This window comes from Pinus tabuliformis, chromosome 7, assembly GCF_031772625.1.
Source record: "Pinus tabuliformis cultivar Carrire ecotype Pingquan chromosome 7, CPIR1, whole genome shotgun sequence".
Classification (NCBI taxonomy): domain Eukaryota; kingdom Viridiplantae; phylum Streptophyta; class Pinopsida; order Pinales; family Pinaceae; genus Pinus; species Pinus tabuliformis.
The window spans coordinates 1,700,372,666-1,700,399,128 of record NC_142293.1 but is presented as its reverse complement, the minus strand read 5'-3'; the positions used below and the strand labels follow the sequence as shown (position 1 = coordinate 1,700,399,128).

Genomic DNA, 26,463 nt, shown 5'->3' with positions numbered 1-26,463 from the left:
GTTTTGGAAAGTCACTTCCAAATTGGGATGTGACTTACTATTTTTGGAAAGTCATATTATTTCTTCTAAGAGAAATTTATCCTAGTGCTGTCAAATTCTAACAATTTTTACTTTACTTGGTTTTTTCTTTTACTTGTTATTATTAGTTTTTTTCTTCATCAAACAACTACCTAACCATAAAGAACAATAAGACAAAGGACACAAGGGCCAAAACCTCTCCAATTGTGAGAGGAAAACCCACAAGAATTCTTCTTATATAATCTTCAATTGACAAATTCCAAGACCTAGACACTTGACCAAGACCCTCCAAGACCAAGCTAAATCTTGCTTCCAACTTCATTTTGTAACTCAGCCTTCCAACTGCATCTTCTTCAATTTCGACCTCCCCAACAGATTCTTTGGCAATTTCGACTTGCCCAACAAATTCTTCTGCGACTTCGACCTGGCCAACAGAGTCTTTTGCAACTTCGACCTGCCCAAAAAATATTCTGTAGAAACCCTAACCCTTGCACATGTGAGAGATGATGGTGCGATCTTGTTTCTTTCTCCTTTGCTTGGGTAGATTCTCTCTCTTAGAGAATTCAGCTTCCAAAATAGCCCTTCTTGATCAACTAACTTCACTTCTACAACTCGACCTAACTGCGGCAATATGTGCCCTAATTCTTTCGCACGTGTGGTGAGAAGTAGCCCAAAACCAATCCAAAATAATTCGAATTTTTCTCCTCCCTTTGTCTTTCTCTTCTTTGCACTTAAAGTGTGTCCTCCAAGTGAGGTTGAGGTTGTTAAAATTTTCAGATTGTTCTATGCTGTATCAATTACTTTAGCCCAATTCAATACTTCAATTAGCAATTTTTCAATAGCAATTAGTTTTTCCATTCATCAACAATAATTGAAGATAGAACAATAAATGCAATGACAAAGGAGACAATCAACACATCAACAAGAGACACCAGGTTTGGTCAAAGACCAAGGAAAAACCTCACAAGGGGGAAAACCCTTTGAAATTCTTCTTCTATTAGATTGTCATAAAATGTTCAGCATAGAGTACAATGAGCCCAATACAATATCGTTAGCAAAACAACCCAATAACATTCATAAATAAGTTTCCAATATCTGAATATATCATAGACAATTTTTCCTGTTTGCGGTCAACTTCAGTCAACGGTCAATTTCAGTCAAACTTCCTGGTCGTAATGCATGATGAGCTATGCGAGTGACTTGAGGCTTTTAGTCGCACCCTTGATGCCTGCAAGTCGACGACTGTGGTCGAATTTGGATTGTGACGTCCCTGCGACTGTAATCTGAAAACCCTAAAATAGATGTGAGCATCGGGCGTTGTAATTTCGGACTTTTGTGAACTTTTGTTGTCATCCCTGTCTCAGCCTTGTGTGAGCCAATTAATGAAGAAGAGAAGAAGATGCTTGGTGATGTCCAAATGAGCTTGAGGTCACTTGTATTTATAGGCTTTCATGGTTGTCCAATTTGCTTTAGGGCCGACCTGTCCAAATGTGCATATGTGGGCTTTTCTTCATAAGTGCACTTTCCCTTGTCCAAATTTGATGATCTTTAGGTCGATTTTGGTCCTCTCGAAAAGAGGAATTCAATCATCATCTCTATCAAATGAGCTGTCCAAAGTAGAATTTGACTGTAGTTGCACAATCTAACACTACCTCTCAACTAGGGAGAATTCCACGTGTTAATATGACCATCAATCAATATGTCATGTATATCCTGTCGTCACATCATGTCCCATCTTTGCCCAACTCTATCTGCTGAAACATTCTCGAATATAAAGAAGAAGAATTGTCGGGGAGTTAAAGCTACCACCCTTTGTTGAAAAGTAACTAGGTTTGGTCTTCATAATGATGTGTAATTATGATTTTATGTAATTGATGAAAAGAAGAAAAATAAAATTATTATTGTAATGCTTGTCTCATGGGTTTCATGAGCAAGGAATTTTATTTCTAGTGATGGCTCCCATTGAGAGTCTTTAGGCTTTGTCATCTAGTCATAAAAGTCAATTTGAGTCTATGTCATGTATGAAGGAACCTTTTTGGGCATATTACATTTTGTATGAGTCATTAGACAAGTAAGAAAGACCCTCCAAGACAAGCACACGCATCTCCAAACATGTTGGCTTTAAGAAGAATAATGAAATCTCCTCACAAGACACGTCAACCTAGCTCACTGTTAAGTTGGCTTATTATCCTAAGCAACCGCTATAAATAGGCAGCTTGGCCTAATTTCAGAACATAGATTTTCAGTGAAGCAAGTTTGAAGTGAAGCAGTGCGAAGGTGATAAAGAAGGAACCTAATAACCAGCGACGAAGAAGGAAAGAGCAACGAGGTCTCTAGGGTTATTTTGGGACTGTTTTTGGGCCACCTTACCTCCACACATGAGTAATTACACTCCTGTACATTGCAGAAATAAGGTCGAGGTATAACAGTCACAGTGAGAGAGGATTTCGAGTGAAAGACAAAGCCGAAGTGTCAAAGAAGCAACGTCTTTCTAGAGCGCAAAAGATATAAGGTCAATGTTGGTCAAGCTCATGTGCTAAGGGTTTTTGAACTAGAACCAAGGAGTGCTGTACTGAACCAAGGGACTGAAATTCTGAAGAGTAGCTGTGAAAGAAGAAGAAGCAAAGATTTGATCATTGCAGAAAGAATCTCATCAAGGAGGATTTGTGTCTTGGTCTTGGAGTAGCAATAGGTCAAGGGTCTTGGTCTTGGTATTCGTCAATTGGAATCTCTATAGGAAGAAGAATTTGTTCGGGTTTTCCTCTCAAAGAGTGAGAGGTTTTGGCCTTGGTTGATAGCCTATATTCTGTGTCTCTTGTCTCTTTATGGTTTATGCATTGGTCGCTGTTTGATGAAGAAGAATACTAATAATCCAAGTAAAAGAAAATCCTAATCTAAAGAAGTAAAAAGTACTCATAAGAAATTACTAATAGAAGAGAAACCACATAATTGCTATGCCCTAGATTTCTCAACATGGTATCAGAGCTAAGGTCACTAAGCCAAGGAAGGGCATCTTATCAAGGGACATTCAAGGATCAAATGTCAAGGAAGGAATCAAAGCAAAGATCATCTTGAAGTCAAAGGAAGCATCATAATCCTAGATCAAAGAAGTCTACAAAGAAGTATTGGGATCATCATCAGGAGGGAGAAGGCCAAAACCCTACATCTACTCAAGTTAAAGTGTTTTGAAGACTAGTCATCCAAAGGAAGCTAGACGGGAAGGCTGTGTCATCTCACTCTTTGTGGGATCAAGGATCATTCTTGAAGTAAACTACCTTCATCAAGGAGAAGTTTTCTATCTTCTGTATCATCATCGACATCAAGGAAGCGTCAAGAAGAAGGAGCATCCTATCAAGTAAGTATATTTATGTCCACATCTGGATCTATCAAAATGTCTTTTTGCAAGGAAAGCAACAAATTGGTTGGGGCTTCAAACTATCTTGCATGGAAGAAAATGGCAGATTTGAATCTCATTGAAAATGAGGTTATGGAACATGTCAAAGGTTCTACCACTAAACCAAGAAAGGAAGATGCTCAAGCTCTTACCAGGTATATGAAAGGGGAAGTTAGGGCTCAAAGGATTCTCATAGAATACATCAAGGATCCCCTCATCCCATATGTATCTAAACTCGAAATTTCAAAAGAAATCTATGACAAACTGGTAGAGTTGTATTCCGTAAGCACTGCTGGAGAAGTCATCTCATTAAGGCAAGAACTCTACACGCTGAAGATGTCAAGGGAAGATGGAATAGCCTCATACTTTATGAGGATATCTGAGATCCAGGATCAACTACAAGATTTGAAAGAAGTCATGTCTGATAGAGAAATGACTACAGTTGTATTAAATGCACTACCGAAGGAGTGGGGTAACTTTACTTCAAGTATTTATGGGAAGAAAGAAGCTACTCCATTCCAAGATCTATGGTCACTGTGCAAGATTGAAGAATCTAGACTAAAGGCCAAATTTGATGTGGGAGTAGGTGAGCAAAATCAAGCTTATGCTACAATGACAAGAAGAAAAGGAAAATTTGGAAGTTTGATTCTCGGAAAAAGAAAAGGAACATGGCTAAGATCCAATGCTATGGGTGTCAAGAATATGGACACTACAAAAGAGATTGTCCTAAGATCAAGAAGGACAATAACAAAAGAGGAAGAGAAGAAGCTCATATCACTGAAGAAGTGGAGGAAGCTGAAAAGAAGAAGTCCAAGATAGAGGAAATAAGAGATATCTACTATGATTAAGATAGTCTTCCTCACCCAAGTTCTTTTCAAGTTCCTAAGTCTTCTGTTGTAAGATATGGTTATCATGATTCACTAAATGGGATGCATTAAGGCATCATAGAAGCATTGGAAGCAAGAGCTCGTGACATCATCATAGAGAAGCATGGAAGATGGTTAAAACCTATGGAAGTCAAGGATATAGCTCTGGGAATCTCCTTGGAATAAATAGCAAGGTCATTTAGTACCAGGTTCATCATACATCTGTCAAAAGGATACATCTGCTAATGGGAATACTTTAGATCCTCAAGATCATTTGATGGAATCTTTATTGAAAGGTTCACTGATCATGAGGGGAAGAAAGTTTTTCATCAAGAATTCCAAACTTGTGGAATTCATGGGATGATGGTATGATGACATAAAAGAGAAACAAATCAAGGGATTGAAGCTCTTTCAATCAAGGAAGCTGCTGCAAAAAGTTTGGATAAGCCAAAGGGAAAATGCGATATGTATGCTTACGTTTGATATTATAGAAGTCATGTCTTATGGTTTCAAGTAACATGATCAATGCTTTATCTTGAGAGCACAATCAAAGGAAGGATCTCCTCTTTCAAAGGAATGTAGAAATGCATGGGTCACACAGTCACTAGATGAAATCAACATAATATGTCCTCATATGAAGTATGAGGTGGTTGACTTAAATTGAGGAACTCTGATCGGAAGCTCCTGGGAATGAAATGCGTGAAGAAAGGAAGGAAGAGATCATGGAAGATGCAACCATGGTAGAGGCAATCAACATTCGAAATACCAAGAAGATTTGACTAGGATATTGCCATGGAAGATATGAAGACTCTGATGAAGTTTGAAAAAGAAAGAGACCCTTGACAATATATATCTTTGGGAGATGTGTCTATATGTATGCAGGATGCTGGAGGTAATGTTGATTTTAATGTTCATTCCCTTATTTTTGAATAAATATCTGGATGGGTTTATGTAGGGCTGCAGAGGGAAGATCTATGGATGTCTTCCACCACCGATGCACATGTAGTAGGATGAAAGATCCTTAAGTAAACGTGGCATGAAGAAAGCAACATGGCATGAAGGAAGGCTAGATATGGACTGATGGATCACTTCTGATGATGACATGGTAGACTCATGGATGAAAGTGATGGATGGTCGGTGTCCTATGTAGAAATCCCAAACATGAAGTCTCCTAGATAACGAAAAGAAGTTCACGACATCGTGAGGAGTTCTTCAAGCAATTGGTTGCCCCATCATCTCCACCTGAGGAGCTGTTGTAGGCCCCTAATTAAGAGGGAGCCTGGAAACAAGTTTCTTACTTAGAAGAAACTTGGAAATTCCTAGGCCAAGAGGAAGTTTAGGTACATTCCTTCCTAGGAATGAGTACATTCCTTTATTGGAATAGATATGACTTCCCTAAATAAGAGGGAGAGATAGACACATCATTCTTGTCTTCACTTGGGAAGACGAAATGGAGGATTGGGAAAACATTTGGCATCTGATGATCTCTAAGGATGTATTAGGGCATCCAAGATAAGAGTAGTTGTAGAGGACTGATATTCTTTGAGGACTGGGAATCCAAGATAAGAATAGTCTTGGTGGAACACACCCTAAGAACCTGGGTGGAGTATGTTCCGAAAGAAACAATGATGAGGGTGTCTATACATCACTGTTCTCACCAACATTGTGCTCAGATCTCGTGGAGAGATAGAGTTGTTAGTCAAGGCCTTGCTATGTGACAATGTTGGTTGATATGATGCTATACAGATGGGTTACCAATCTGATTCTTCTTATGAGAAATTCTTCAGATTAAGAATGACCAAGTACCATTATGAATACCTCCTTAGTTAAGAGGGAGTGTTGAAAAGTAACTAGGTTCAGTCTTCATAATGACATGTGTAATTATGATTTTATATAATTGATTAAAAGAAGAAAAATAAAACTATTATTGTAATGCTTAAAGTCTCATGGGTTTCATGAGCAAGGAATTTTATTTTTAGTGATGGCTCCCATTGAGAGCCTTTAGGATTTGTCATTTAGTCATAAAAGTCAATTTGAGTCTATGTCATGTATGAAGGACCCTTCTTGGGCATATTACATTTTGTATGAGTCATTAGACAAGTAAGAAAGACCCTCCAAGACAAGCACAAGCATCTCCAAACATGTCGGCTTCAAGAAGAATAATGAAATCTCCTCAAAAGACACATCGGCCTAACACACTGTCAAGTTGGCTTATTATCCTGGGCAACCACTATAAATAGGCAGCTCGACCTAATTTCAAAACATAGATTTTCAGTGAAGCAAGTCTGAAGTGAAGCAGTGCAAAGGTGATCAAGAAGGAGCCTAATAACCAACAAGGAAGAAGGAAAGAGCATCGTGGTCTCTAGGGTTATTTTGGGACTGTTTTTGGGCCACCTTACTTCCACATGTGAGTAATTATAGCATTGTAGATAAAAGGTAGAGGTATAACAATCACAATGGGAGAGGATTTCGAGTGAAAGACAACGCAGAAGTGTCAAAGAAGAAGTCTCCTTCTAGAGAGAAGAAGATATAAGGTGATTGTTGGTCAAGCTCACGTGCTACGGTTTTTTAACTAGAACCAAGGAGTGCTGTACTGAACCAAGGGACCGAAATTTTGAAGAGTAGCCGTGAAAGAAGAAGAAGCAAAGATTTTATCATTGCAGAAAGAATCTTGTCAAGGAGGATTTGTGTCTTGGTCTTGGAGTGGCAATAGGTCAAGGGTCTTGGTCTTGGTATTCGTCAATTGGAATCTCTATAAGAAGAGGAATTTGTTCGGGTTTTCCTCTCAAAGAGTGAGAGGTTTTGGCCTTGGCTGATAGCCTATATTCTGTGTCTCTTGTCTCTTTATGGTTTATGCATTGGTAGCTGTTTGATGAAGAAGAACACTAATAATCTAAGTAAAAGAAAATCCTAATCTAAAGAAGTAAAAAGTACTCACAAGCAGTTGCTAATAGAAGACAAATCACATAATTGCTATGCCATAGATTTCTCAACACCCTCTACATCGTCGGAGAGCATATCTCAATCTGAAACCACATCGGGGAGTACATCTCAACCCAAAATCCTATGGGGGAGCTAAATATCTCTGAGCCCATATCGAGCACTAGGCGATATAAGCGAGCACATCTCAACCCATCCTATTGCCTATCGATCTTCCCAATAATGACCCTCAAGAGTCATGTGGTAGAACACCTGCATCATAATCTGAGCTTGGGAGAGATACCTGACTTACCAAAAGGTAAGGATCACACGCCCCCAAGCCTCCTCAACCCGTTGGCCAGATGGGGAGAGACAATCCCAACAAGACTGACTTGTGGGTATGATGCCAATTGGGGTATACTTTGCAAAGACCAAGATAGGGGAGCAACATCTCCAACCCTATGGGTAACAGATAGGGGTGATACCCTATTGTCCAGAGATCCCTCAACCCCAGGAGCCTTCTATCTCAATTCCACACCTTGGGAGCTCAAACAGGGGGGAAGAGCTGGCTTAGTGTCCTCTATCAGCGATGCCCCTTATTAAGAGGGGTCACATCAATCAGTCCAAGCTGCTCTTTGAAGACCAAGAACTTCCCTTTCGACAAAGCCCTTGTGAGAATATCTGCAATCTGCTCACCTGTCAATATGTGATGGAGTCTAATGGTTCCTCTCTGCACCATGTCTCAAATGAAGTGATATTGAATCTCTATGTGCTTGGATTTGTCATGAAATACATGATTCTCTACTAGATGGATCCCACTCTTGTTGTTGCAATATAACACTGTAGTGTCTAGGACCTGCTCAAATAGATCTCGAAAGAGCTTCCTCAAACAAACTGCTTCGCAACTAGCCATGCTAGCGGCAATATATTTTGCCTCGACAATACTCAATACTACGAATTTCTTCTTCCCGCTCATCCAAGATATCATGGCAGATCCAAGGCTAAAACAACATCCAGACGTACTCTTCCTGTCGACAATGTTTCCTACCCAGTCAGCATCGGTGTATCCATGAAGTCGAACATCTTTGGCAGAATATCTCAGACCAAGTGTGATCGTCCCATGCAAATATCTCAAAATGTGTTTGGCAACGATTCAATGTGCATGGAGAGGCTTAGTCATGAATTGACTCAATGTTTTCATTGCATAACATATGTCTGGACGGGTGTTCACTAGGAACATCAGAGCCCCAATCAACTGTCTATACTCGGATGGGTTCGCCAAATCGGGTCCTGCAACGTCTCCACATAACTTCTTGAATTTCATTTCCATCGATGTGGGTAGTGACTTGCATTATGTCTTTCCCAATCTTTCCAGCAACTTCACAACATATTTTCCTTGTGAAAGGAAAATCTCACTGAGCTTTTGCCACACCTCAAGGCCTGGAAAGTAATGCACGATTCTAAGGTTCTTCATCTCGAATTTAGAGGCTAGCTCCCTCTTACACTCGATTATGAGGGTTTCACTACCTAACAAGAATAGATCATCAACATATAAAACCAAAATCAACGACATACCTTGGATTATGTTGAAGTAGAGGTTGGGATCAACTTTGCTTCTCGTGAATCCAAACTTCACCAAATAATTGTCTATGCGGGCATACCATGCTCTGGGGGCTTGCTTCAAACCATACAATGCCTTCTTTGTTGGAGAATCTAGGGTAAAGTAGTGTTGTGATGATTCTTTGTGACTTGATAACAATTTGTGAAGTCTTTTTACTTTTTCTAGTTAGCTTACACTTCTTCTTCTTCTTCTTATTAGTGCATATGTGTGTGCTTCATCAAACTGCTTTAAAAACAAAATAACAAGAACACAAAATTTGGCTCTCTGCCAGGGACAAACCCTCTCCACTCTTGAGAGGAGAACCCTTTGTAAGATTTCTCTTATTGAAGCTTCTTATTTGAACAATTGCCAAACCCTAGACCCTTGACTCTAGGATCATCCAAGAACAAGTCAAATCCTTCCTCTTTCTGCACTATAGCTTCTGGCACATGGTCCTCTGTCTTCCGACTCTTGCTCCTTAGTATTTCGTCCTTTTTCTGCTACTTGTCTAAGTTAGGAAACCCTAAATATTAGGGCTTCTTTACTTCATTATAGAGAGGACCTTCTTCGCTTTACTTGGGATACCTTGTAGACCTAGATGCGTATCTAAATGAGGCTTCTCATTCTATTGCCCTTAACTACTGTCAAATCTGTAAAGTTTTCTTGATGCACATGTGAACAGAAACCTAAAAGAACCTCCTTTTATTCGCTGGCTTTTCCCTCTTCTTCGCTGGATGGGGAGGCCTTATAGTACTTGTTCCTTAGCCCCAAAACCAAGATACTTGCTGTTGCTGTAATGACCGCAGGGAACTTCCTTTACCTTCGCACGTGTGGTTGCTAGAAAACTTCTATTTTCCTTCATTGTTTTTTCTATTTGTTTGCTTCCCTTGTAAACCCCTTGAACTTGGCTTCCTTCGTCCTTCTTGTCTCCTCCTTGCTCGCGGATTTCAAAGCTTTAGTTGTGTGTCCAAATGAGGAGTGGACAAAGTCTACAAATAGAGGTCCAAATGAGGTTGTGTTTAGGCCGACTTGATAGTTACATTGTTTTCATCTTTTATTTGTCATTTTCCAGCTTGTAGACTTCGTTGTTGCTAGGAGAGGATTTGACCATGCTTGGAGGTGTTCCCATGACCTTGTATGATGTCATACATGATGTAACATGCCCTCAAAGTGTCTTATCATAATTACATTTTGACTTTAACTCTCTAGAAGCACTTCAAAATGTGCTTGTCCTATTTTCAATGAGCAAGAAACTCATTGACAAATAATATCAAAATAAATTTTCTTTTCTTGAATAAGTACAAATATCAAAATTGCATTTATGAAGACCGATCCTAGTTACATTTTCTCCAACATTCTTCAATTTGTAAACATTTGTCTTTTGATCCTCTACTTCAAATCCCTGTAGTTGCTCAACGTACACTTCTTGTATCATGCATTAAAAGAATGCAGTCTTCACATCCATTTGATGAAGGGTCCATCCTTGACTTGCGGCAAGGGAAACTATCGAACGAATTGTTGTATATCGAGCCACAAGTGCAAATATATCATCATAATCTTCTCCCTCTTTTTGGGAGAATCCTCGAGCCATGAACCTTGCCTTGTATTTCTCAATGCTACCATCAACTCCATGCTTGATCTTGAATAGCCACTTAGAAGTCACCACATATTTCCTCTTCGGTCACAACACAACATCCCATTTGTCATTCTTCATAATCGATTCATATTCTTCGGCCATAGCAACTTTCCAAACTTGTTCTTTTACGACTTCTTAGAATGTGGGAGGTTCAGATTGAATCATAGTGCTTATGGTTGCGACATCCCTTGTACCTGCATGGCTTCTTCATTTCTCTAAATGATCTTCGAACGAGAGCTTGTCTCTCATCATCTTGTAATGTGTCTTGAAGCCAAAGTGGCCTCTTCCTAGCGGGAGGATCACATGGAGGAGGATCTAAGGGATCCATGGGTTCCATGGGATCATCAACAATATCTGTCTTAGATTCGGGCACAGAAGGACCATCTAAAATATCCATATCATCATTCTTCTCAGGAGGAGGAGGCAGAGGAAGGTCCCTTGCTTTTCCAAGGGCGGCATCTTCATTGAATGTAACATCCCTGCTAATTTCAACCTTCCTTTGACCAGGAATATATATTCTAAATGCTTTAGAATTTTCACAATATCCAACAAATGTACCTTTTCTTCTTGAGGCTTCCAACTTGTTCCTTTTGTCCTTCGGCACATGAAAGTATATGGGGCAGCCAAAGATACAGAGATGACCAACATCGGGCTTGACACTTGTGAATACTTCTTCGGGGGTCTTGTTGTCCAATGCTTGATGAGGTACCCTATTTTGAACATATACGACAACATTTGTTGCTTCTCCCCAAAGGAACTTCGACAACTTTTGATCATGGAGCATGGCACGAGCAACTTCTATAATGGACTTGTTCTTTCTTTCAACCACTCCATTTTGTTCGGGAGTATAGGGACAATTGTTTATTTCTTGATTCCTTCCTTCTTGCAAAAATCAGTGAACTCTTTTGATTTGTACTCTCCACCATTGTCGAACTTGAATATTTTAATTTTCTTCCCTATTTGATTTTTGTTCAAAGTTTTGAACTCCTTGAACATTTCAAAGGCTTCATCCTTGTGCTTCAAATAATATATCCATGTCTTTCTTGAGAAGTCATCAATGAAGGTGATATAGTAGAGATGGCCACCAATAGAATGCATGAGAATTGGACCACATATATCATAATGAATGAGATGGAGGATGTTATTTGTCTTGTTCTCGCTAGAGTGGAATGACCCCCTTGTCTTCTTTCCATTGGCACAACCTAGACATACTCCATGATGGGCTTGAACCTTGGGAATACCTGAGACAAATTTCTCCGATTTCGGAAGAGCATCATAATGTAGATGGGCCAATCTTTGGTGCCATAGCTCACTTAGATGATTAGTATCATGGACCAATGCTAGAAGTGGTCTTCTAGTAACCTTGTAGAGTCCTTCATATCTTGATCCTAATGTGAATGCATCTCTCATAGGTGATCCAACAGGCCAAGTAAGAACCTTTCCCTTGATGAAGGAAACCCTCATCCCTTTGTCTTCCAAAGCAGATATTGATACCAAATTCTTCTTCAACCTTGGCACATACATCACATCATGAAGCAAAATAGATTTTCCTAAATTGAAATGAAATTTGATGGACCCAAAACCTTTAACGGGATGAGTGGAGTTGTCTCCAAGAATGATTTTCAAATTTGATCCCCTCTCTACCAAATTAGAGAGAACTTCCTTATAACCAGAGAAGTGATGAATAGCCCCATTATTGACCAACCAACTATCCCACGAATCTAGAGGAGATGAACTAGTAAGGGCAAAAATAAGAATATATTCAGATTGATTTGCAACATTGCTTTCATACCTAGAGTATTTTGAATTCTTTTGTGGATGACAATCTTCTTCATGATCACTTGGAGCATCTCTTCTTCTTCTTTCATCTCTTCCATTGCGATCATTTCTTTGGTCATCTCTCTTTCTTTGATCATTGAATCTGTGGTCTAGTGTTCTTCTCGGGGCAATCTCGAGCATAGTGGCCTTTCTTATGACAATTGTAGCATTTAATGTGCAAACATTCCTTCTATTTGGATTTCGAGGAGGAGGCTTTATTGAATTTGATGGACTTCCTTTCCCTTTCTTCTGCTTCTTGTCACGAGCGATGAATGTAGCAGACTCTCCTTCTTCATTCTTTTTAATCCTTCCTCTTGATATCATCCTTGATTCTTCTTGAGTGAGCTTTCCAACAATTTCATCGAATGATAGGAGGACATTGTTGTTGCTTATAGTAGTAATAAAGGTTTCCCAAATAGGAGGGAGACCTCTTAGAGTCATAATTACCAATTCCCTGTCAGGCATAGATTCCCCAACTCTTTGCAATTGATCTCTAAGACGAGATATCCTCATTATGTAGGATTGCACAAACTCTCCTTTGTTCATCTTTGAGGCATAGATGATTTCATTCAAATTGTTGACTTCATACATGCCAATTACCATATCATATATGTCCTTAGACCTTCTCAAGTTTCCAACATATGCAAGTAAATTATCTTGTAAACCATTAGCTATTATTTGCTTTGATTTTAACTCACCTTTCTTGTGCTTGTTCTTGACAGCAGTGGAAGCATTCTCTGGAGGCTCAGGTACTTTTCCTTGAATGTAGTCCAAAACATCATTGTTATTAGCTATGATCTCCAACCTGACTTTCCATGCAACAAAATTGGATGAGTCACCCAACTTCTCATTTTCTTTGAAGAAGGAAGTCATCTTGACTTGGCTAGATCGGCTCTTTCAACTTTCCAAAGATGATTGCTTCAATGCTTGTCTCCTTTTGGGCTTGTCCTTCACCTTGGCTCTGATACCATGTTAAAATTTTTAGATCGTTCTATGATGTATCAATTACTTTAGCCCAATTCAATACTTTAATTAGAAATATTTTCAATAACAATTAGTCTTTCCATTCATCAACAATAATTGAAGATAAGAATAGTAAATGCAATGACAAAGGAGACAATCAACACATCAACAAGAGACACCAGGTTTGGTCAAAGACCATGGAGAAATCCCACAAGGGGGAAAACCCTTTGAAATTCTTCTTCTATTAGATTGCCATAAAATGTTCAGAGAATACAATGAGCCCAATTCAATATCATCAACAAAACAACCCAATAACATTATGAAATAAGTTTCCAACATCAGAATATATCAGAGACAACTTTTCCCGTCTGCGGTCAACTGCAGTCAACTTTAGTCAAAGGTCAATTTTAGTCAAACTTCCCGGTCGCATGCATGAGGAGTTGTGCGAGTGATTGGAGGCTTCCAGTTGCACCCTTGATGCCTACAAGCCAACTATTGGTCAAATTTGCCTTGTGACATGCCTGCTACTGTAATCCAAAAACCCTAAAATAAATGCAAGCCTCGGACCCTGTAATATCGGACAATTTTGCAAACTTCTGTTGTCATCATAGTTATCAGAACTAGACCGGTCATTGAACTATTAGACCCCTCAGACTGGGAACTGGTCAGAAGCGTACGGAAACCGGTAAAACGACCGGACCAAAAAACCAATCAACCAAAAACACATAAAATATTCAAATTTTGAAGAAAAACATATATATTCATGTGCATCCATATGAATCCAAACCATTTATACACAAATAAGCAAAACTTCTCATTTATATAGCATGTAAGGGTGCACATAACCAAAATAGCACCAAGTGCAATCCATCTCTAAACCAAAAATACATCAACAAACAAGCTCCACGTGGCCTCAAGCATCCAAAAAAAATTATGCTACAACAAATACCTACATCATCACAATCATTGCCTATACTAGGATCTTCGTCATCAGTATCTCTCTCTAAGCATTGAATTTAGATAAAAAAATCATAGCATGTCAAGTCAAGATTTTGTTTGAGTGATGGGTATTATTTTTAGTAGGTTCATCATAGAGTAGTTCAACAACCAATGCCACTAACATCAAGGTACATAGAGGGCTTGGTGCTTTTCATTGTATATTAGTTCCATACCCTCGTACATGAGAAAATCCAATGTAATGTTGCAATCCCCTAATCCTGAAATCCTAGAAAGTTGTTAACTCTGATGGATTTTGAGTGAGATCTAAAATTATACTTTCTCTTTATGAAATCTAACGAGGTCAAAACCACTTTCAAACACCCTGAGTCATTTCATGGTAATGTTAAAAATTCAAGTAATCTTTATCTTTCATTTTCATCCTTTTACTTTAAGAATTTAATATTACCATGAAATGTATAGCAATAGTAGGGTCATATGCTTAAATATTAGGCACCTATTATCGGCTACTACCCAACTAAGACAAACATTAAAAGAATAAAAGCAAAACAAGCCCCACTTGTTGCGTTCTGCTGAAGAGTGTAACTAGGTTTGGTCTTCATAATGACATGTAATTATGATTTTATGTAATGAGATGTAAAGAAGAAAATAAAATTATTATATTGACTTGCTTCATGACTTCCATGAGCAAGAGATTTTGTTCTTGAATCAAGGCTCCCATTGAGAGGCTTTAGGATTTATTTGTCATCTAGTCATCAAATGATAGAGTTGTTGTCATGTAATGAAGTCATGTTACACTTTGTAAAAGGTCAAATTTGTCCATGTAATGTATCCTCCAAGACCTTGTCACTTATCCTCTTCAAGTCGGCCTACAACGATGAAAGATCATACTAGAAGAAGTCAGCCTAAAGGACATGAGATGAGGTGTATATAAACCCTAACTCAACCTCACTTGAAAGGAAGCAACTTGTCAAGCATTTGGTGAAGAAGTGCTAAGAAGAAGGCTACAAAGTAGTGCGAAGAAGTGAGAAAGAGGATTCTTCTGGGCAAGAGAAGAAAGAGGATTATTTTGGGCAAGAGAAGAAAGAGGTTTCTTCTGGGAAAGTGAAGAAGGAAATTTCTTCTGGGGTAGTGAAGAGAAGTTTCTTTTGGGGCAGCGAAGGAGGATTCTTTTGGGTGACCGAGATAGAGATCTAGAGACCAAGTTTCTGTAGAGGAGACCAGTGAAAACCTAGAGATCGAGATTCTCTAGAGGAAGCCGAGAAGTAGTAGTGTGAAATAGAGACCGATTTTCTCTAGAAGGGAGTCGAGGAGAGTAGTTCGAGATAAAGAAGAAAGTCGAGAAAGGGAAGAGGCAGAACATCAAGGTTAGTGACAAGGTTCTTGGGAGGATATTAGAGTCAAGGGTCTGTGTCATGGTCTTGGTACTCATCAATTGAAGATCTAGAAGAAGAATTTTGATCGGGCTTTCCTCTCAAGAGGTGAGAAGTTTTGTTTGGGGTTGACAAGTCTACATACCGTGTCACTTGTCTTTTATTGTGCATATTGGTAATTGTCTTGATGAAAAGAACACAATAATAGCATAACGAAGAAAAGACTATACGCTAAGAAGTAAAAGTATATCACAAGCATTTATCAAGCGGAGAAATATTTTAACTATTCATGCCCTAGATTTCTCAACACGTTCTCCTTGGTTTTACCATACTGAACAGACAAAAATGGTTCAAGTCACCGGTTCGAACTGGTTTTTGCCTCGAAATGGTCAGACCGGTCTGAATCGTTCAGTCTGGTTCGGTCCTTATAACACTGGTTGCTGTCCCTGCCTTAGACTTGTGCGAACCAATCAATGAAGAAGAGAAGAAGATGCTTGGTGATGTCCAAATGAGCTTGAGGTCACTTGTATTTATAGGCTTTCATGGGTGTCCAATTTGCTTTAGGGCCGACCTGTCCAAATGTGCATATGTGGGCTTTTCTTCATAAATACACTTTCCCTTGTCCAAATTTGATGATCTTTAGGTTGATTTTGGTCCTCTTGAAAAGAGGAATTCAATGCAATCATCATCTCCATCAAATGAGCTGTCCAAAGTGGAATTTGACCATAGTTGCACAATTTAACAAAGGTCTCCTTTATATAGGCTTTTCATTGGGTCGAATTGTTCTTTTTAGGCTAACTTGATCATGACTGTAGGCCGACTTGTATATTTCATCATAACTTGGTCTTGGAGGGTTCTTTGACTTGAATTTGACTCAAATAAATTCTTTTTACAATATGTAACATGCCCAAATGGGTCTTTCATACATGACAATGACTTATAAGCCCTAGAAGCTCTCAATGGGAGCTTGACCTATAAAATAATTTTTTCTTGAGGATGAAACCCATGCCTAAAGAACAACAATAATAATTTTTTTTTTCTTATTACATCAAATACATAAATTCATGATTACATATGTCATTTTGAAGACCAAACCTAGTTACATATTTCAACAAATAGGACACAAGATGTAGGCGATCAACCAGGGCCAAACTCTCTCCCTTTGAGAGGAAAACCCACAAGAACTCTTTTCTTCTTATATAGAACTTCAATTGATGAATTCCAAGACCTATGACCCTTGACCAAGACCCTCCAAGACCAAGTCAAATCTATCTTCCTTGACGAGCTTTCCTTCTAGCAATTCCTCGGCAACTCCTGCAATTTCGACCTCTAGCAGATTCTTCTGCAACTTCGGCCTCTCCAGCAGATTCTTCTGCAACTTTGACCTTCCAACAGATTCTTCTGTAGAAACCCTAGGTGACACGTGTGAGGGAATGTTGGAGACCTTGTCCTTATTTTCTTCGTTGCTTGAGATGAGACCTTCTGCTTATCCACTCAGCTTGAAATATAGATTGTCTTTGACCCAAAAACTCGGCCTTCTTGGAGTGACAACAATTTGGTATATGCTGCTCCTAGATGATGCCCTAATCTTTGCACGTGTGGAGAAATATAGCCCAAAAGCCAATTAGAAAACTTGCTTTTCTTGTCTTCTAGTCATTCCCTTCCTCGCACTTCTTGCTCTTCCTTGTACGAATTGGTGAGTGAATGTGTGTCCTCCAAGTGAGGTCGAAGTTTCCTTTATATAGTCTTCTTGTCCATGTTTGTAGGCCGACTTGTAGCTGTCTCTAGGTCGATTTGTCACTGCTTGATAGACCGACTTGTTGCTTGCATTATGACGAGGTCTTAGAGGGCCTTTTTGTTGAAATATGTAACTAGGTCTGGTCTTCATAATGACATAGGCAATCATGATTTTATGTATTTAATGAAAAGAGAAAAGTAAATCGATTATTGTTATTCTTGAGGCATGGGTTTCATGCTCAAGGGAAATTTATTTTTTGGTCAAGCACCCATTAAGTGCTTCTAGGTTTGTCATGAAGTCTATTGAGTCATTGTCATGTATTGAAGACCCATTTGGGCATGTTACATATTGTAAGGAAAATTTATTTGAGTCAAGATAGAGTCAAAACTCCAAGGCCTCATCGTGGTGCAAAGATAAAGTCGGCCTACATGAAGGGATAAGTTGATCTAAAGATAGCAATTCATACCCCTCAAAAGTGTATAAATAAGAAGGAACTCGACCGCATTTGGACACACTCTCAAGCAAGTTTGATCTCCTCAAGATAGAAGTTGGAAAAGGACAAAGAAGCAGAAGAAATGCAAGATCGAAGTTTTGGGCTTTTCTCTCTCTCTCTCTCTCTTGTGCTAAGGTTTCTACATTTGTTGGGTAAGTCGAAGTACTGGAAGTCTGTAGGGTTGAAGTTGTAGAGGAATTTGCTGGGTAGGTCAAAGTTCCAGAAGAATTTGCTGAGCAGGTCGAAGTTGCAGAAGAATTTGCTGGGAAAGACAAAGTTGCAGAAGAATCCGCTGGGAAGCGGAAATTGCAGAAGTTGCTGGAAAACGTTGACTTGGTCTTGGAGGATCTTGGTCAAGGGTCATAGGTCTTGGAATTCGTCAATGATTCTATAAGAAGAGAAGAATTCATGTGGAGTTTCCTCTAAGTTGGAGAGGTTTTGGCCCTGACTGATCACCTATATCTTGTGTCCTTTGTCTTATTGTTCTTTATGGTTTGGTAGCTGTTTGATGAAGAGAATACTCATAATAATCAAGTTAAAGAAGAAGCTAATCAAGTTAAGTAAAAATACATCACAAGTGGTTATCAAAGTAAGAGAAATCACTTAACATAACTACCCTAGATTTCTCAACACTTTTGACTCTATTTGGACTCAAATAATTTTTCTTTACAATATGCAACATGCCGAAATAGGTCTTCAATACATGACAATGACAAGCCCTAGAAGCACTCAATGGGTGCTTGACCTAAAAATAAATTTCCCTTGAGTATGAAACACATGCCTCAAGAACAACAACAACAAATTTATTTTTCCTTTTACAATAAATACATAAATTCATGATTACATATGTCATTATGATGACCGAATCTAGTTACATATTTCAACACATGGCTTCTATTACGGTGGAAACCTTTGTGCTACAACAAAAGCCACAAGATAATTTGTCATCACCTCCTATGTCATGTTCTTCTCTAGGGTTTACTTGCATAGCACAAACCCTAGCCCCTCACAAGAACATACTCTAGTGCACATAAGAGCAATCTCTTCGAAGACAACCAAGATGTCTCTCTCTTCTCTTGTACTCTCCTAGGGTTTGCTCATAAACTTATGTCTTGTAACTTACAAGGCTTCTCCAAGACAATACAAAGATAGAATAGGGAACAATGAATTACAATGGATACAAGAGCTCTCTCCTCTCTTTATATATGAATTAGGTGAGGGAGGATAACTTAAACAAGTACATGGGTCCATACAAGTAACAAACAAGCAACTCTACATGAAGTGCTCTACAATACAAGGATGTACAAGAGTCAAATTAGGGTTTGTCCCACCCCAAAGGTGAAACATCCTCCAAGCATGAATCCTCCTTGGGCTCAATACCCTCCTCCAAAATGGTGCACTGTCCAACATGTTGATAGTCTAATGCTCCCTCTTCCTCTATTCTCTGCTATCCGAGTGTCCTCATGCAAGATGCTCCTCCTTTAACTCTATGTGACATGTTCTTTCATGTGCCCAATACTCCTCTCATGTGTGCTAATGTGGTCACTAAGCTTCGATTTTCCTTCTCATATATGCATTTGGGTCCATCACCAACCTCCATGAAGTATTTTCCTCAACCAAAGTATCCTCAAGTCAAGTGCCCATCCACCAAGGTGTATCTCACATGCAAAGTCCAAGGGATAAGTGCCCAGGGCTCCTCCTTCCATGTGGGTACCTCTCCTAATCTAGCAACAAACTCCCCAATTGTGTTTATCCAATGGGTTAGTCATCATGCCAATTAAGTTCTCGATCTCTTAAGGAGTGTTAAGCTAGCACTCTAATTGAGGTCAAGCATCCACCCAAACTAAGCCATCCATATGTAATTATCTCTAAGGGAGTAGAGTTGGGTGAAAACACTCTTGGAATAACCCCAAAAGCTAACACTCCCTCTTTACAAGAATTTTTTTTATTTTTTATTTTTTATTTTTTTATGACTCCAAATAACTCTTGAATTTGTAACTTGTAACTTCAATGCCTCCACAAAGCTAAAAGAATACTCCTCCATCATGATAGAACATCATATCTACTCTGAAAGAGTCATACCCACATGAACAGGTTTGCACACCGTAGCATCCAAGCAAACACTGCTCACAAAGGTTTGTCTCTCTCCAAGCAATCTGCAACTTGGCCTCCTAATGGTGAACATGCAAGGAGAAAGCAACAAAGCCACTTAGTTTACTCTACCAAATCAAGCTACTCCCTCTTGCTCTCTGCTAGTGGCTCCAAAAGAACAATGACCATGTATGAAACTAAAGGAACATAACTGTAGACCGTTACTTTCTACTAAACTTTGGAATCACTCGAACAAGGAAGACATCAACAGTAACTTGTCCAAACTCTAACACACCTAAAGTCATCATCAAGGGCCAACATCTCTTGGCACCACATCAAGCGCTGTTCAAGACATCTTGCAAAGAGAATCACATCTTCAACAAGACCAAAACTAGTGGATCAGATCATCAAAAGCACAAGATAAAATCTACATACATCTCAACTCATCAAACTTGAAATATGAAGCTTGTGGTAAGAGCAACAATGTATATGGGATCATCATTAAACTTTGGGCATGAGAATCCATCTCATGCACCTTAAAAGCTCTGGAAAAGAAAGCAACAACCTCAATAGGGTCACCCTCCTCTTACTAAGAGAGTCTTGAAGCAAGATTATTGATCTGTAAGTTATTGTGGATATTCCACTGGAACAATTCATCACAATGGATTTCAGATTTAATGTTTCTAGCTTAGTGCACAAAATATTCCAATACACTGAAATTGAAATGAAAGAAGCCCATCAAATAAGTTTCCATCCACACAATGAACACTAGATGTGCCATGGGAAAACATAATACTGGAAAAACCTAGCTAGAATTCGAGGCCTATGTCTTGCTCTTTTCTTTTTTGTTATGAAATGCAGAGGCAAAGAAAGTGCACAGTTCATCACAATAGATTTCAAAGTCAATATTCCTATCTGAGTGCACAAAATATTGAAATAAACTGAAATTGAAATGAAAGAGCCAAGAAAATAAGATACCATTCACACAATGAACATTAGACATGCCTTGGGAAAACCTAATATGGGAAAAACTTAGCTAGAATTTTAGGCCTACTCTTTTCTTTTTAGTTATGAAATGTGGATACAAAGAAAGTGTCGAATCTTCACGGTAAATATCACATGGTTTGGAGGTCCAAGGTCTAAGTGCCCTTCTCCAAGTGCCTAGTGCTCCTCCTTGAGTGCCCGGTTCCCCCATTGTGTTTATCCAATGGGTTACTCATTGTGCTGATTAGGTAACAACCTTCTAGATAAGGCCGCTAGCTAGTACCCTAACCAAGGTCAAGCATCCACCCAAAATGGTCATCCATAAGTCCATGAAGCATTGCCGAGGGAGTAGCACTGGGTGGAAACACTTTTTGGAGTAGACCTAACAACTAACGTCTTGTTGCTTCCATGCCTTTCCAAAGGACAAAATATTTATGGCAGAAACACCAAGGACATTTCCTTGAAATCTTGAAAACATGGATAAGTGCCTCTGCAATTGTCTTCTAGGCAGCATGAAAGTTGGTGTGAAATATACTATGTCAACCATGAGGGGAGACCCTTCCTGACTTCAATAGACAACTTATCGTATTGTTATAAACTTGCTCTGCTGAGAGAAATAACTAGGTATTTTATTTGCTATGCCATTAATCCACTTCTATAACGATAGACTATGAAATCTTCAACATCTATAGTATTGGCCCTCTACTAAAATATTTAGTTCCCTGTATGAGCTCTGTGATTGGTTGGGTAGAGTGCTGGTCTTCTAAAACCTGAGTTCAAGATCTAATGGAATGTGACTGTGTTAATTTTAGGTATGTTCTATGCTTAGAGCAATTTATTTCAATTTTCACAGTTAGTTCAATATCTTTTTCAGATTAGCAATCACATCAGCATTAAAGTAAATTGTAGATAGAACATATACATAGATCACAGAAGACAAGCCAAGACAAGAGGACACAAGATGTGGTGTTAGCCAGGGACAAACGCCAATGTGGGGAAACCCTTGATCAATTCTTCTTATATGTTCTTCAATAGTTCAGCAGACAGAGAGATAGTACATATACAACAGAAGTCAAAATTTTGACTTATCTAAATAAGAGCATAGATCATTTCTAAGAAGATGATACATGAGGTAGTTGAACTCAGTTGAAGACATGCTACTTCAACTGATTCTCCAAGGCGACTCCATCGCCTTGTTGCACCTATCGTTGTGCTGCTCCTCATGATCATGCTGCACCTCACGGTGCTGCACCATGCTGCTTCCATCATCACTATGCTGCATCTCATCATGCTTCACCAATCATGATTGTACCATGTACTGGCTGTACCAAGTATCATTGCTATCCCAAGTACTATTGCTGCACCTTGCTGCACTATGTACTTGCTGTCCCGTTTACTTCCTGTACTAAGCACCATTGCCTAGCTATCCCATTTGGCATGCGTACTAAGCACCATTGCCTAGCTGTCCCATTTGGCATGCTGTTGTCTTAATGAGTTTGCAGCACCATGCTTTTGCTGCTGTCCCATTGTAGCCTTTGCTGCCATGTCATAGCTGCGGTCCCAATTGTGCCTTTGCTGCCATGTCATAGCTGCTGTCCTATTGTGCCTTTTCTGTGATTTCATAGCTGCTGTCCTCTTTGCTGCCATGTCATAGCTGCTGTCCTATTGTGCCTTTGCTGCCATGTCATAGCTGCTGTCCTCTTTGCTGCCATGTCACCATACAAACGCTGCTGTTTGTCACTTTATTACAGCTGTAATTTCTGGGACTGGTTAGGGCACACAACAGTCCCTAACCGTCCTCAAATCTTGGCCCAGAATTGCCCTTATGAACTGCGGCCTATGCTAGTAAGGCTTCTCTCCACTCGTGCTGCTGTTCTGGGCACTGTACAGCCCCAAACACTTCCATGTTGTCCCTGTTTTGAAGTGGTTAGGCCTGCGGCCTACCACAGTCCTTGCTGTCACCTACAGCCCTCTTCAAAACAGAGTTCCTTACCTTGTTTGCTGCCCAACAGACTTGCGTTTAGCCTTAAACACATTCAGCCTTCTTGCTGTAGCAACCAGCCCTCAAAACTGATCCTAGAAGGCTCCACGCTGCCTTCTTTTCCTCGCTGGAATGCTGCCTTAGCTGCAGCCTAGCAAGGTCCCTTTACTCGGCCTGTTACAAGAGAACAGACCTCAAAACATCCACGGCTTGGCCTCCTTAATCTCCTCTATATCACGCTGTCCTAGAATCTCCTTTAGGACAGCACTTAGGCCTCTCCTCCATCACTGCGTTAGGAGTTAGGGCATCACTTCTAGGTCATGCGTAGATTATCTAGGACTGCGGCTAGATCATGCTAGGGCTCCTTCCCTACTGCGTCTAGGACTTCTAGAGACCAGGGCAGCGAGTAGCCCTCCTTCTTGACTGCGTCTAGGGCTCATACTAGGGCTCCTTACCTTCTGCGTTTAGGGCTTCCTCTCTTAGATTTCTCTTCCACTAAAACCTAGAACAAGTGGAGCATTGTTTTAAGAAACGGCTGTTTCGATACCGAAACGGCCGGGTTGATCCGAGCCATTACCCTCTGCTGTGACCCGGCCCTTGGAACGGTTTGACTGGCCGCGTCGGCCAACTCGGCCGTTTCTGTATTGACTCGGCCGAGTCATAACCAGTGGCCTGTAACCCCATCAAAACAACGATTTGACATTTTTTTAATGAAATTTTGAAGTGTTTGCTGATTGGTTTGAACTCCAATGTGTTTTATGAATTAGTTAAATGTTATTTGGGGTCCATTTCCCCCTCCCAAACCCTATTTAACACACTCAAATGCTCTCTACTATTGACATGCTATTCAAATTTCATGGTAATGTTAAATTCTTAAAGTAAAAGTGACATTCTCCTTAATCTTCATTTTCATCATTTTACTTAAATTTTTAACATTACCATGAAATGACTCAGGATGTTTGAGAGTGGTTTCGGCCTCATTGGATTTCATATGGAGAAAGTAGAATTTTAGATTTCATTCAAAATCCAGCAGACTTATCAGTTTTTCAGGATTTCAGGATTGGAGGATTGCAATGTTTCCATTGAATTTTGTCATGTATTAGGGTATGGAACTCGTATTTAATCAAGAGCACCAATCCCTCTATGTACCTTGATGTTAGTGACATTGGTTGTCGAACTCCTATGGGATTCGCTCCCAAACGAGGAGCTTCTGAAAATGTCGCTCCCGCTCCCGTTTTCACTCTCGCTCCCCACTTTCACTCCTGCTCCCAACTTCCAAGTAACATTGAGCCAGATGATGTTGGGAACTCTAGCAGTAGCCAGTAGTACTGGTCACAGAGTTTTGTTGTAGAGGCCATTTATAGCCTCCTTGGTTATGTGTTTTTGTTTTGATCTCTATATCATCATCGTGTATGTATTGGACAATGCATTGGGTGCCATTTTGATATAATGGATATATTCATGAGCCTACTTTGATCATATGTTGTCTTCTATCTATATTCTAATGCTGTGTGTTTGGAAACATGAATGAAAATCTTTAAAATTGTGTGTTTTTATAAAAAATAAATATTTAATGTATTTTTTACAATGACCGAGTCATTGAAATCGAGCCGGCCGAGTTGATACCGAGTCGGAATCGACCCTCGGCCGAGTCGGAGTCGGAGTCGGAGTTTTAAAACATTGAAGTGGAGAGAAATCAAGAGTGAAGTGTGTGTAAAAATGACTATCAAGTCACCTCTTTTTATACTAAAACATTGAGCACATGTGGGTGTTATTTAGTTGCTGGCCGACCTCGACGAATTGTCCCATAACACAAATAAATTCATATCTCCATGAATACTTAGCGGAATCAGATGATCTTTAGATCAATCCTACACCTCTCGATGAGAGGAATCCAAGAAAAATATTAGGTGTCATAAATAAGATGACTCACATGGAGTTTGGCCCTAGTTGCCAATTTTAGCAGACTGCTTTGTGGCATGGGATATATAGGAATATATTATAAATATTTTTTGAATTCAGCCCATGTGATATGAGGCTCTGAACTATTTTCTGCAAATACGCTTTCTCTCCAAGCAAGTATTACTGTCAGGTCATATGAACTTGTTATGTTTTTATGGTCTATTGACTTCTTCCCCACCTTATTTCGAGTTGGGCACTATCGTTATTTGTGTGAGGTGTCAGAGAGATAAGACCTACGTTGAAACCCCACTCGGACTAGTTTTCCCCAGAACTAAAATTAAAGTCATTTGACCTCTAGGGTCACTACAGAGTCATCTATGAATGCTGTTTCTTAGTTGGGTGCATTTGGGAAAAGATTTCAGCTATTAAAACGGATTAAGTTGTAAAATCCAGTGCACTGTGCCATCTGATCTATAATGTTAATATATATGTTATTCAAACTTTCCAAGTGTGATTTTAGATCTTTGCATGATACTCTTTATGTATGAGATGCTACGGGCAGTCTTCCCGGTTTATTGGAATCGTTTTGTGTTTTGATTTTATGGAAATTAATATTTCAGGGACTTTTACCAAGAGACTATTAGAAGACTTTGTGGTCGGGGGCCTTTTAGCAGGAGACTGTATGCGAATGATGAAAAGGCTCTGACAAGCAAGATTTGTGGAACTATTCAGATATATTATGAAGAGCTCAGTGAAATACAGGATACGCTTTTTACATTTGCAGTAGCAAGCTCCAATTTATTTTGTGGAGTTTGCTGGAAATGATCATTTTCGTAAGTTGCTACATTTAAGAAGAAAAGCAAGGTTGCTATAAAGCTGGTCAGTGATAAACGTTGGCCTCCGAAAAATGATTGGAGAGTCACTGAAAAATAGAGTAGCTTCTATAAGCAAGCCAATATTTGGATGCATGCAAATAGAGCTATTTCAATATGGATATTTTGATAGATATCTTTGACAAAAACAATGCTATGAAATGAATTTGAAGCTAAATCACTAATAATGTATTACTCTTAAGCACACAACTTTTTATGGATATACCAGTATAAATCCATCTTAACCACGGATTTAGCAAGAGCTGAGAGGCATCAAATCCCTTGAAGTGCAAACTTTTGAATAAAAAGTTTGCCCAGGACATATTTGATCCCTCTAGAAGCTGGCTAAATCTGTAGTATATATATATATATTAAATTTTATTTTTGTATTTATGAAATAGATTGAATCTCTTCAATATTTACTTGGAAACTTGAAGCTGACTAAATCTATTTTATATATATAGATAGATATTGTATTTTTGTATTTATGAAATGGATTTAATCTTTTCAATGTTTACTTGGAAACTTGGATTGTATCACAATTTAAACTTGCAATTCCAATACATCTTTTCTCGATTTCAAACAAGAATGACCAAAAAATATACATAAAAAAGGAACCACAATGTAAAATAGTAACATTACTTAAAATCTTTTAACCATAATTTAAGTCCACAATAAAATGATTTTTTTGTTACTAATATATATTTAAATATAATTTAATATTAATTAACCCTCCTATTAACATATTTTATTTATGATTCACAGAGAAATTTTTATTATTAAAAATAAAATTTAAATGTTACAATATTAATTTAATACTAACATTTAAATAAATTACATATTTCTTTCTAGTTGAAT

At 39.0% G+C, this 26,463-nt stretch overlaps 1 protein-coding gene across 2 annotated transcripts in view; it reads left to right on the top strand.

Moving 5' to 3' along the window:
- Nucleotides 1-25,811, top strand: part of LOC149255076 (uncharacterized) — a 178,481-nt gene extending 152,670 nt beyond the window's left edge. For both annotated transcript variants that reach the window (XM_089457164.1, XM_089457165.1), the window contains exon 4: nt 25,354-25,811. In XM_089457164.1, coding sequence (XP_089313290.1) covers nt 25,354-25,377 — 24 coding nt within the window. In that variant the 3' untranslated portion in view covers nt 25,378-25,811. The remainder of the gene's footprint in view (nt 1-25,353) is intronic.
- The last annotated feature ends 652 nt before the right edge of the window (nt 25,812-26,463 follow it).